The sequence below is a fragment of the Schistocerca serialis genome, chromosome 1 (assembly GCF_023864345.2).
Source record: "Schistocerca serialis cubense isolate TAMUIC-IGC-003099 chromosome 1, iqSchSeri2.2, whole genome shotgun sequence".
Lineage (NCBI taxonomy): Eukaryota > Metazoa > Arthropoda > Insecta > Orthoptera > Acrididae > Schistocerca > Schistocerca serialis.
In genome coordinates this window covers 1,104,412,277-1,104,424,510 of record NC_064638.1, presented here as the reverse complement: position 1 = coordinate 1,104,424,510, position 12,234 = coordinate 1,104,412,277, and the positions used below count along the sequence as shown (strand labels likewise).

The 12,234-nt window shown below is 42.9% G+C and overlaps 2 protein-coding genes across 2 annotated transcripts in view; one reads left to right on the top strand and one right to left on the bottom strand.

Annotated features, from left to right (window-relative positions):
• The window catches only part of LOC126455705 (uncharacterized), a 94,461-nt gene extending 92,863 nt beyond the window's left edge, over positions 1 to 1,598 (bottom strand). The window contains exon 1 of the mRNA XM_050091478.1: positions 1,526 to 1,598. Within this exon, the coding sequence (XP_049947435.1) occupies positions 1,526 to 1,598 (73 nt within the window). The remainder of the gene's footprint in view (positions 1 to 1,525) is intronic.
• The window catches only part of LOC126459130 (sine oculis-binding protein homolog), a 134,253-nt gene that overhangs the window by 60,468 nt on the left and 61,551 nt on the right, over positions 1 to 12,234 (top strand). The window lies entirely within an intron of this gene.

The window sequence follows — 12,234 nt, the reverse complement described above, 5'->3', positions numbered from 1 at the left end:
TAATTAACTGACAAATTTCGCCGAACAAGAAACTCCCTATTTGAAGAAAGTTCCAAACAAAGTAACACGTATCGCACAAAATAACAGAAGGCAACATGTCAGAGTCTCAACACGTCCTAGAGGAACACTGAGTCATCACACCAAATTCTGATGCGGACTTGACAAGGAAATTAGTAGTTGCAGAAATAGCACTATCGGAACTCACAAATTCACCAATCACTCCAGTAACAGAACATCTAAGAAACCAAACCAAAAACAGACGATAGAGCGCCATATTAAGTAAGGATGACGAAGGCAGTATAATATTAATCATGAATGAAAGTGAACACACAGATGAAACACCAGATTTTCTAAATGATAACATCGCCAAATTGACCAATAACTCTACAGCAAGTTACCAATGGACTATTCAATAAATACGGAAAAACATTAAAATGACAGCCACAGAAGGCCAGATAAAAAGCATGAGACAGAAATCGAAAGGCACTCACTCTACAGCACTTGCGGAAGCGCACAATCAAAAAAATACTAAACGCCCCATCCTACCCCCCTTTATCACGCGAGCACGCACGGACGCACGCCTTCCCCCTCCCCCCCCCCCCAAACACACACTACTGAAGAAACTACACACTTTTACACTTTTGAACACAACGACAACCTGGAAAACTCTAGAGAATTAACAGTCAGGAACATCAAAGATTGCACCATTTCATGACACATCAATGTACACTCCGGTGAAGTGGTTTACTTGTAGGGTGGTCATACCCAACTGACTGCGACAAGAAAAATCAGTCTGTCAGTTGATGGGGCAAATGGTTCAAATGTCTCTGAGCTCTATGGGTCTTAACATCTGAGGTCATCAGTCCCCTAGAACTTAGAACTACTTAAACCTCACTAACCTAAGTACATCACGCACATCCATGCCTGAGGCAGGATTCGAACCTGCGACCGTAGCGGTCGAGCGGTTCCAGACTGTAGCGCCTAGAACCGCTCGGCCACTCCGGCCGGCTGGGACCGCAGCTGATGCCTTTAACATTATAGGACTTAGCTGATATTGTCTTGTCAACATGAAGTGCATGTAAAGTAAACAAAAATCTTGCGGGCAAATGATGTTTCGAATAAGGAATATTCGAGCTTAACTTGAAAAATAGCACTTATGAAAACACAGTTTTGAAAGTAACTCCTTGTAACCGGTTTTGGTACACACGTATTTTTATGTTTGCCATCGGGCTGTACCAAATAAAAGAGAAGTGGAAAAATCACATGAGTGCCCTGCTTTCGTGTTATATGCCTAAACAGGTCGTTAGAACGTTATATTTGCTTTGCATATTGTATCCGTTGCGCTGGTAAAATGGTATATAATTGGCAATTAATAAAAAAAATGTCATTTAACAGTTTATTCCTGCGAATATGCACTGTGTGTTCCATCCATAGCACTTCTGTCTCTGTCTGTAGCGTATCCCTGAGCCTGAACGCATGGGGAGCACTCTCTTACAAGTGTGGGCAATTGTTTTGTGTTCCTTACCTTGCAAGTGGTCCATCCAGGCGGGCAGACTCGCCGTCAGCGGCAGCACGTACAACAGCAGAGGCAGCCACATGGCGGCAGAGTCCGGCGGTCACTGGCAGCTGCTGCTGCTACTACCACCCTTGCACGTTGTGCGGGCACTGCCCGGAAATCCCTGCGCTCAGGCCCGGTCCGCTACCCCCACCAGCCCCTGTCAGCGAACGGTCAGCCGTCATGCGGCAGTTTCGTCATTGTCCGACTCGCCCTTCGGTTCAGGGAAAGTCGCTCGCGTATACCTGTCCGGCCACACATTTCCGGTCTGGATGAATCCACTGAATGACTGGACCCAAACCGGGCATTGTACAATGCACTCTAAAATCATAACAACGAGATAACTTGAATATTTGGTCAATAGTTCCACATTTCGGAGAGAATTCCACCTTATGCATGACAGCTTTGTAGTTTAGTTTTCACCCAGACATGTTTGAGCACTCAGTGGGATTATTTTGCCGGCCGCGGTGGCCGAGCGGTTCTAGGCTCTTCAGTCCGGAACCGCGCGACTGCTACGGTCGCAGGTTCGAATCCTGCCTCGGGCATGGATGTGTGTGATGTCCTTACGTTAATTAGGTTTAAGTAGTTCTCAGTTCTAGGGGACTGATGACCTCAGAAGTTAAGTCCCATAGTGCTCAGAGCCATTTGAATCATTTTTGGGATTATTTGTTTATTTTCCTTCTGAAAAATTGTTGTTACGTGTTAATCTTAAAAGAAAGCAAAAAAAGCTCTGAAACATGTCTGGGTGCAAACAAAACTACAAAGGTGTCTCGCATAAGGCGGAATCCTCTACCACTCTCTTGGTACGGAATAAGAAGAACTGCAACATGCACAAGATGATTAGTTCCATATCTTCCATTGAGCCAAAACGCAATATATTACAACTTAACTATATCTTCAAATAAGAAAAAGATAATGACTTTCAAAGGAAAGATTCCAGTCAGACGGAAAATAATGATTTCTATTGATTTTTATTCTATGGCCTACAAAGGACCACTTTAGTCAATATTATGAAATAGGTTCGTCTGGTCCCTGAGCGAACCCACCGGGAATCGAACCCGGGCCCTTGGGGTTGTTGTCGCGCTGACCACTCAGCTACCGGGGACGGACATTTTTATTAATAATGTGATATGTTTGTCCTGAAGAATCTTGAACGCAGCTGTCTTGCCTTTTAAATCCTCTATCGTAATCTGTAATTTGATCATGTCCTCTTTGATCTCTGCGATCCATCTAATTCCACTCTTACTATTCCATAACTTCTCAATTATTCTCCTAATACTTCTGTTTGTTGTTGTCCTCGTGGAATGTCCTAGGAAAGAAATACGTTTCTTTTTCATTGAACTTATGAGGCGACTTTAGTTTTAACTATGACAAAGACATTGAGAAGAAGGGTAATAAATATCAAGCTACGTGCGAGACAATTGGAAGAAACCGTAAAGGGTGCCCAGTGGTTAGCATTCGGGAGCGAGGTAGCCGCGCGGTCACAGGCGTCTTGTCACGGTCCGCGCGGCTCCCCACGTCGGAGGTTCGAGTCCTCCCTCGGCATGGGTGTGTGTGTCGTCCATAGCTTAAGTTAGTGTAAGTTAGAGTAAGTAGAGTGTAAGATTAGGGACCGATCACCAAAGCAGTTTGGTCCCATAAGGTCTTACCACAAATTTACATTTTTTTTTTTTTTTCGCATTCGGGAGGACGACGGTTCAAAGCCGCGTCCGGTCATCCTGATTTAGGTTTCCCGTGATTTCCTTAAATCGCTTAAGGCAAATGCCTGCATGTTTCCTTCAAAAGGCCATCCTTCCCTAATTCGCACTTGAGCTCCGTCTCTAATAACGTCGTTGTTGACGGACGTTAAACACTAATCTCGTCCTCCTCCACTAAATTAAAAGAACTTCAGAGAGAAAAACAAGAAAAGAAAAACATATGAAATTCTATCAAGTTACGGCTTAACGTACTCTTGTATACGGTTCTGAATCAAGGAAGAATGTTGTTGTTGTTGTGGTCTTCTGTCCTGAGACTGGTTTGATGCAGCTCTCCATGCTGCTCTATCCTGTGCAAGCTTCTTCATCTCCCAGTACCTACTGCAGCCGACATCCTTCTGAATCTGCTTAGTGTACTCATCTCTCGGTCTCCCTCTACGATTTTTACCCTCCACGCTGCCCTCCAGTACTAAATTGGCGATCCCTTGGTGCCTCAGAACATGTCCAACCAACCGATCCCTTCTTCTAGTCAAGCTGTGCCACAAACTCCTCTTCTTCCCAATTCTATTCAATACCTCCTTATTAGTTATGTGATCTACCCATCTAATCTTCAGCATTCCTATGTAGCACCACATTTCGAAAGCTTCTATTCTCTTCTTGTATAAACTATTTATCGTACACGTTTCACTTCCATACATGGCTACACACCATACAAATACTTTCAGAAACGACTTCCTGACACTTAAATCAATACTCGATGTTCACAAATTTCTCTTCTTCAGAAACGCTTCCGTTGCCATTGCCAGTCTATATTTTATATCCTCTCTACTTCGACCATCATCAGTTGTTTTGCTCCCCAAATAGCAAAACTCCTTTACAACTTTAAGTGTCTCATTTTCTAATCTAATTCCCTCAACATCACCCGACTTAATTCGATTACATTCCATTATCCTTGTTTTGCTTTTGTTGATGTTGCTGTCTCTAACAGAATTACAATGTCATCGGCAAACCTCAAAGTTTTTATTTCTTCTCCATGGATTTTAATACCTACTCCGAACTTTTCTTTTGTTTCCTTTACTGCTTGCTGAATAAACAGATTGAATAACATCGGGGAGAGGCTACAACCCTGTCTCACTCCCTTCCCAACCACTGCTTCCCTTTCATGTCCCTCGACTGTTATAACTGCCTTCTGGTTTCTGTACAAATTGTAAATAGCCTTTCGCTCCCTGTATTTTACCCCTGCCACCTTCAGAATTTGAAAGAGAGTATTCCAGTCAACATTGTCAAAAGCTTTCTCTAAGTCTACAAATGCTAGAAACGTAGGTTTGCCTTTCCTTAATCTTTCTTCTAAGATAAGTCGTAGGGTCAGTATTGCCTCACGTGTTCCAACATTTCTACGGAATCCAAACTGATCTTCCCGGAGGTCGGCTTCTACCAGTTTTTCCATTCGTCTGTAAAGAATTCGCGTTAGTATTTTGCAGCTGTGACTTATTAAACTGAAAGTTCGCTAATTTTCACATCTGTCAACACCTGCTTTCTTTGGGACTGGAATTATTATATTCTTCTTGAAGTCTGAGGGTATTTCGCCTGTCTCATACACCTTGCTCACTAGATGGTAGAGTTTTGTCAGGACTGACTCTCCCAAGGCTGTCAGTAGTTCTAATGGAATATTGTCTACTCCCAGGGCCTTGTTTCGACTTAGGTCTTTCAGTTCTCTGTCAAACTCTTCACGCAGTATCATACCTCCCAATTCATCTTCATCTAGATCCTCTTCCATTTCCATGATATTGTCCTCAAGAACATCGCCCATGTATAGCCCCTCTATACACTCCTTCCACCTTTCTGCTTTCCCTTCTTTGCTTAGAACTGGGTTTCCATCTGAGCTCTTGATATTCATGCAAGTGGTTCTCTTTTCTCTAAATGTCTCTTTAATTTTCCTGTAGGCAGTATCTACCTTACCCCTCGCGAGATAAGCCTCTACATCTTTACATTTGTCCTCTAGCCATCCCTGCTTAGCCGTTTTGCACTTCCTGTCTATCTCATTTTTGAGACGTTTGTATTCCTTTTTGCCTGCTTCACTTACTGCATTTTTGTATTTTCTCCTTTCATCAATTAAATTCAGTATCTCCTCTGTTACCCAAGGATTTCTACTAGCCCTCGTCTCTTTACCTACTTGATCCTCTGCTGCCTTCACTATTTCATTCCTCAAAGCTACCCATTTTTCTTCTACTGTATTTCTTTCCCCCATTCCTGTCAATTGTTCCCTTATGCTCTCCCTGAAACTCTGTACAACCTCTTGTTTAGTCAGTTTACCCAGGTCCCATCTCCTTAAATTTCCACCTTTTTGCAGTTTCTTCAGTTTTAATCTACAGTTCATAACCAATAGACCAATAGATTGTGGTCAGAGTCCACATCTGCCCCTGGAAATGTCTTACAATTTAAAACCTGGTTCCTAAATCTCTGTCTTACCATTATATAATCTATCTGATACCTTTTAGTATCTCCAGGGTTCTTCCATGTATACAAACTTATTTCATGATTCTTGAACCAAGTGTTAACTGTGATTAAGTTATGCTCTGTGCAAAATTCTACCAGGCGGCTTCATCTTTCATTTCTTAGCCCCAATCCCTATTCATCTACTACGTTTCCTTCTCTTCCTTTTCCTACTGTCGAATTCCAGTCACCCATGACTATTAAATTTTCGTCTCCCTACACTACCTGAATAATTTCTTTTATCTCATCATACATTTCATCAATTTCTTCATCATCTGCAGAGCTAGTTGGCATATAAGCTTGTACTACTGTAGTAGGCATGGGTTTCATGTCTATCTTGGCCACAATAATGCGTTCACTATGCTGTTGGTAGTAGCTTACCCACACTCCTATTTTTTATTCATTATTAAACCTACTCGTGCATTACCCCTATTTGATTTTGTATTTATAACCCTGTATTCACCTGACCACAAGTCTTGTTCCTCCTGCCACCGAACTTCACTAATTCCCATTATGTCTAACTTTAACCTATCCATTTCCCTTTTAAAATTTTCTAACCTACCTGCCCGATTAAGGGATCTGACATTCCACGCTCCGATCCGTAGAACGCCAGTTTTCTTTCCCTGATAACGACGTCCTCCTGAGTAGTCCCTGCCCGGAGATCCGAATGGGGGACTATTTTACCTCCGGAATGTTTTACCCGAGAGGACGCCATTATCATTTGATCATACAGTAAAGCTGCATGCCATCTGGAAAAATTACGGCTGTAGTTTCCCCTTGCCGTTGGCAGTACCAGCAGAGCAAGGCGTTTTGGTTAGGAAAAATAAGTAAATGAAAAAGCACTTATACAAGCTGCAGACATGAAGTTCTTGAGATACGCTAGAGGCTGTAATAAAATGGATAAAATAAACAATAAAACAGTAAGATCAGAGTTAAAAATCTTTTCAGTTAATGACTGGACAGAATAGAATAGAGTGAAATGGAAGGATCATGTTGATAGAAAGACAGAAAAAGGTTGCCAAGAGAGATAATGAATTATTGGCCGACTGCAAAGAGAGACCTAGGTAGACCTCGTAAGAGAAGGTTGGACTGGTGACAGACATCGCAACAGGTGATTACAACACCTAATCCTTGGAAGGAGATGATGATGAAGATGATGACTATAATGATAATCTTCTATTCTACTTTGCCAGCTTTGATTAGCATCTAAAAGTAACAGCCAGCGAAAGAATAGTTTACTCATATCATAAACATGGCATTTATTGAGAGCTGTGAATACGTCTTGATAAATATCTACATCTACATGACAGCTCTGCAATTCACACTTAAGTGCCTATCAGAGGGTTCTTCGAGCCACCTTGAGGCTATTTCTCTACCGTCCCACTCTCTAACAGCGCGTGGTAAAAGTGGACGCTTAAATCTTTCTGTAAGAGCTCTGATTTCTCTCATTTTTATTATGATGAATATATCTCCCTATGTACAGCAAGTTGGCAGCAATAAAAAATTTTCGCATTCGGAGGAGAACGTTAGTGATTGAAATTTCGTGAAAAGATCTCGCCGTCGTTGTTTTAAAAATTGCCATCCCAATTTGCTTTTCGTAACCGTGACAATCTCACAACTGTATCACAATAATACTGAACGAACTCTCCTTCTTTGAACTTTTTCGGTGTCCTACGTCATCCCAGTATGGTACTGATCCCTTACAATACTCTGGTATAGATCGAATGAGTGCAGTGCACACAGTCTCTTTAGTAAATATATCTCAATTAATTATCGTCTCGATCAGTCCATTACACCTTCATTCTGTCCAAGTCTCGCTCTCGGAATCCCTAGATTTTGTTGGCGGTCTTCATTAAATTCTCTCTGTTGTGATCCGCTTCTTGTGTTCTACATCTACATCTACATGACTACTCTGCAATTCACATTTAAGTGCTTGGCAGAGGGTTCATCGAACCACAATCATACTATCTCTCTACCATTCCACTCCCGAACAGCGCGCGGGGAAAACGAACACCTAAACCTTTCTGTTCGAGCTCTGATTTCTCTTATTTTATTTTGATGATCATTCCTACCTAAGTAGGTTGGGCTCAACAAAATATTTTCGCATTCAGAAGAGAAAGTGGTGACTGAAATTTCGTAAATAGATCTCGCCGCGACGAAAAACGTCTTTGCTTTAATGACTTCCATCCCAACTCGCGTATCAAATCTGCCACACTCTCTCCCCTATTACGTGATAATACAAAACGAGCTGCCCTTTTTTGCACCCTTTCGATGTCCTCTGTCTATCCCACCTGGTAAGGGGCCCACACCGCGCAGCAGTATTGTGTAAGCTGTCTCTTTAGTGGACTTGTTGCATCTTCTAAGTGTCCAGCCAATGAAACGCAACCTTTGGCTCGCCGTCTCCACAATATTATCTATGTGGTCTTTCCAACTGAAGTTGTTCGTGGTTTTAACACCCAGGTACTTAGTTGCATTGACAGCCTTGAGAATTGCACTATTTATCGAGTAATCGAATTCCAACGGATTTCTTTTGGAACTCATGTGGATCACCTCACGCTTTTCGTTATTTAGCGTCAACTGCCACCTGCCACACCATACAGCAATCTTTTCTAAATCGCTTTGCAACTGATACTGGTCTTCGGATAACATTACTAGACGGTAAATTACAGCATCACCTGGGAACAACCTAAGAGAACTGCTCAGATTGTCACCCAGGTCATTTATATAGATCAGGAACAGCAGAGGTCCCAGGACGCTTCCCTGGGGAACACCTGATATCACTTCAGTTTTACTCGATGATTTGCCGTCCATTACTACGAACTGCGACCTTCCTGACAGGAAATCACGAATCCAGTCGCACAACTGAGACGATACCCCATAGGCCCGCAGCTTGATTGGAAGTAGCCTGTGAGGAACGGTGTCAAAATCTTTCCGGAAATCCAGAAATACGGAATCAACCTGAGATCCCCTGTCGATAGCGGCCATTACTTCGTGCAAATAAAGAGCTAGCTGCGTTGCACAAGAACGATGTTTTCTGAAACCATGCTGATTACGTATCAATAGATCGTTCCCTTCGAGGTGATTCATAATGTTTGAATACAGTATATGCTCCAAAACCCTACTGCAAACCGGCGTCAGTGATATATGTCTGTAGTTCGATGGATTACTCCTACTACCCTTCTTAAACACTGGTGCGACCTGCGCAATTTTCCAATCTGTAGGTACAGATCTATCGGTGAACGAGCGGTTGTATATGATTGCTAAGTAGGGAGCTATTGTATCAACGTAATCTGAAAGGAACCTAATCGGTATACAATCTGGACCTGAAGACTTGCCCGTATCAAGCGATTTGAGTTGCTTCGCAACCCCTAAGGTATCTACTTCTAAGAAACTCATGCTAGCAGCTGTTCGTGTTTCAAGTTCTGGAATATTCCATTCGTCTTCCCTGGTGAAGGAATTTCGGAAAACTGCGTTCAATAACTCCGCTTTAACGGCACAGTCGTCGGTAACAGTACCATCGGCACTGCGAGCGAAGGTATTGACTGCGTCTTGCCGCTTGTGTACTTTACATACGACCAGAATTTCTTCGGATTTTCTACCAAATTTCGAGACAATGTTTCGTTGTGGAACCTATTAAAGGTATCTCGCATTGAAGTCCGTGCCAAATTTCGCGCGTCTGTAAATTTTAGCCAATCTTCGGGATTTCACGTTCTTCTGAACTTCGCATGCTTTTTCCGTTGCCTCTGCAACAGCGTTCGGACCTGTTTTGTGTACCATGGGGGATCAGTTTCATCTCTTACCAATTTATGAGGTATGAATCTCTCAATTGCTGTTGCTGTTCCTCTCTTTTATTTCCTGCCCTTGACTTTCTGGATCAAGTTAATAACCGTTGCTGTGTTGTTTCTGTTCGTGAGAATTATTCTCATCGTTATCTCTGATGACATACAGCAGCAGAGGCTAATATAGTGTAGGGCCCCGTGAGTACGCAGAATTGTCGCAACACGACTTGGCATGGACTCGACTAATGTCTGAAGTAGTGCTGGAGGAAACTGACACCATGACTCCTGCAGGGCTGTCCATAAATCCGTAAGAGTACGGGAGGGAGTGGAGATCCCTTCTGAACAGCGCATTGCAAGGCATCCCAGATATGTTCAACAAAGTTTATGTCTACGGAGTCTGGTGGCCAGCGGAAGAACTCAGAAGAGTATTCTTGGAGCCACTCTGTAGCAATTCTGCACGCGTGGGGTGTCGCATTGTCCTCCTGGAATAGCCCAAGTTTATCGGAATCCACAAAGAACATGAATGGATGCAGGTGATCAGACAGGATGCTTACGTACATGTCACCTGCGGGAGTCGTATCTAGACGTGTCAGGGGTCCCATATGACTCCAACTGCACACGCCCCACACCATTACAAAGCCTCCACAAGCTTGAACAGTCTCCTGCTGACATGCAGGGTCCATGGATTCATGGGGGTGTCTTCACGCCCGTACACGTCCATCCGCTCGATACAATCTGAAACGAGACTCGTCCGACCAGGCAACATATTTCTAGTCAACAGACCAATGTCAGTGTTGATGGGCCCAGGCGATACGTAAAGCTTTGTGTCGCGCAGCCATCAAGGGTACACGAGTGGGTCTTCGACTCCGAAAACCAATATAGATGATGTTTCGTTGAATGGTTCGCACGTTGACAATTGTTGATGGCCCAGCATTGAAATTTGCATCAATTTGCGGAAGGGTTGCACTTCAGTCACGTTGAACGATTCTCTTCAGTCGTCGTTGGTCCCGTTCTTGCAGTATCTTTTTTCGGCCTCAGCGATGTCGGAGATTTGGTGTTTTACCGGATTCCTGGTATTCACGGCACACTCGTGGAATGGTCGTACGGGTAAATCCTCAGTTCATCGCTACCTCAGAAATGCTATGTCCCGTCGCTCGTGCGCCAACTATAACACCACGTTGAGACTCACTTAAATCTTGATAACCTGCCGTTGTAGCTGTAATAACTGATCTAACAACTGCGCCAGACACTTGTTATCGTATATAAGCGATGCTGTCCACAGCGCCTTATTCTGCCTGTTTACATGTCTCTGTAATTGAATACGCAAGCCAATACCAGTTTCTTTGGGACTGCAGTGCATTTTAATTCCTGCAGAGAAACACAATTGTCTCTTCATAAACGCTGATTTGATTTTCAGCACCTTTTTACGCAGTTTCTCGTGTGGCCGCAGGCTTTTATATATCCCCTCTTTCGTTGACATCAGAATCTTCAAGATTTTCCATTGTACTCCCCGTTTCATTCACTATTATCAGCAGCGTACCTTCTTCTCGATATGCAGTTTACATGTTCCTTAATATTTACTGCAGCTCAGATTGTAATAGCTCTGCTGATGCAATCTACCCCCCGTATCTATTTATGCATCTACTTCCAAACTCTGCATATTAACTTTCCCATTTTATCAGTTATTACGGGTTCGTTCCATCCTTTGACTGTGGAACGCTCGAGGAACTGTTGCTTAAATGGCTCTCTGCATTCTGCAATTAATCTAATGTTGACCTTACCGTCCCTACGGGAGGGAAACGTGAGCGGTTTTAGTATATTCGTAGAGTCATCACTTAAAGCCGGTTCTTGGAACTTTGCAAGTAAACTTTCTCGAGACAATTTACGTCTATCTTCAAGTGTCTGCAGGTCCACTTTCTCCAGGATCTCTTTAACACTCTCCCCCCCCCCCCTCCCCCCACGAATCAAAGAAATGTGCGAACATCTGTGTTGCCCTTCTCCGTATAGGTTTAATATCTTCTGTTAGATCTATCTGGTACGCGTTCCACACATTTAATTGATATTCTTCGATAGGTCGCACGAGTGTGTTGTAAGCAATCTCCTTTGTAACCTAATTCTATTTGCTTGGTTTTCTACCAATAAACTAAAAAGTCTGCCAAGTGCTTTAGCCTGTGTGATCGTCCCATTTTATATTTCTGCAAAGTGTCACACCCAGGTATTTGTATGAGTTGACTGATTTCAACTGTGACTCGTTGATACTGTAGTGATAGGATATTACGTTTTCTTGTCTTGTGGAATGGTTTTACCTTTATGAACATTTAGAGCAAGTTCTCAATTTTTGTACCACCTTGAAAGCTTATTAATACAATATTAGTGCAGCTTTGTCAGGCAGTATTTCATTATAGATCTACCAGCAGTATACCGTAAGTCTGTGGAGCAACGAAGTGTTTCCGACGATAGGAAAAAAGCACAGATCATGCACGTTTTTAAGAAGAGTCGTCAAACAGACACGCGAAACTTTGGACCTATATCTCTGTCAGTTGTAGAATTTTGGAACATGCTTTATACTCGCCTATTATGACGTTTCTGGAGGTTGAAAATTTCCTCTGTAGGAACCAACAAGAATTCCGCAAACAACGATCGTGCGAAACCCAGGTCGCTGTGTTCGTCCACGAGACCAAGAAAGCAGTAATTACAGGCGTACAAGAAGATG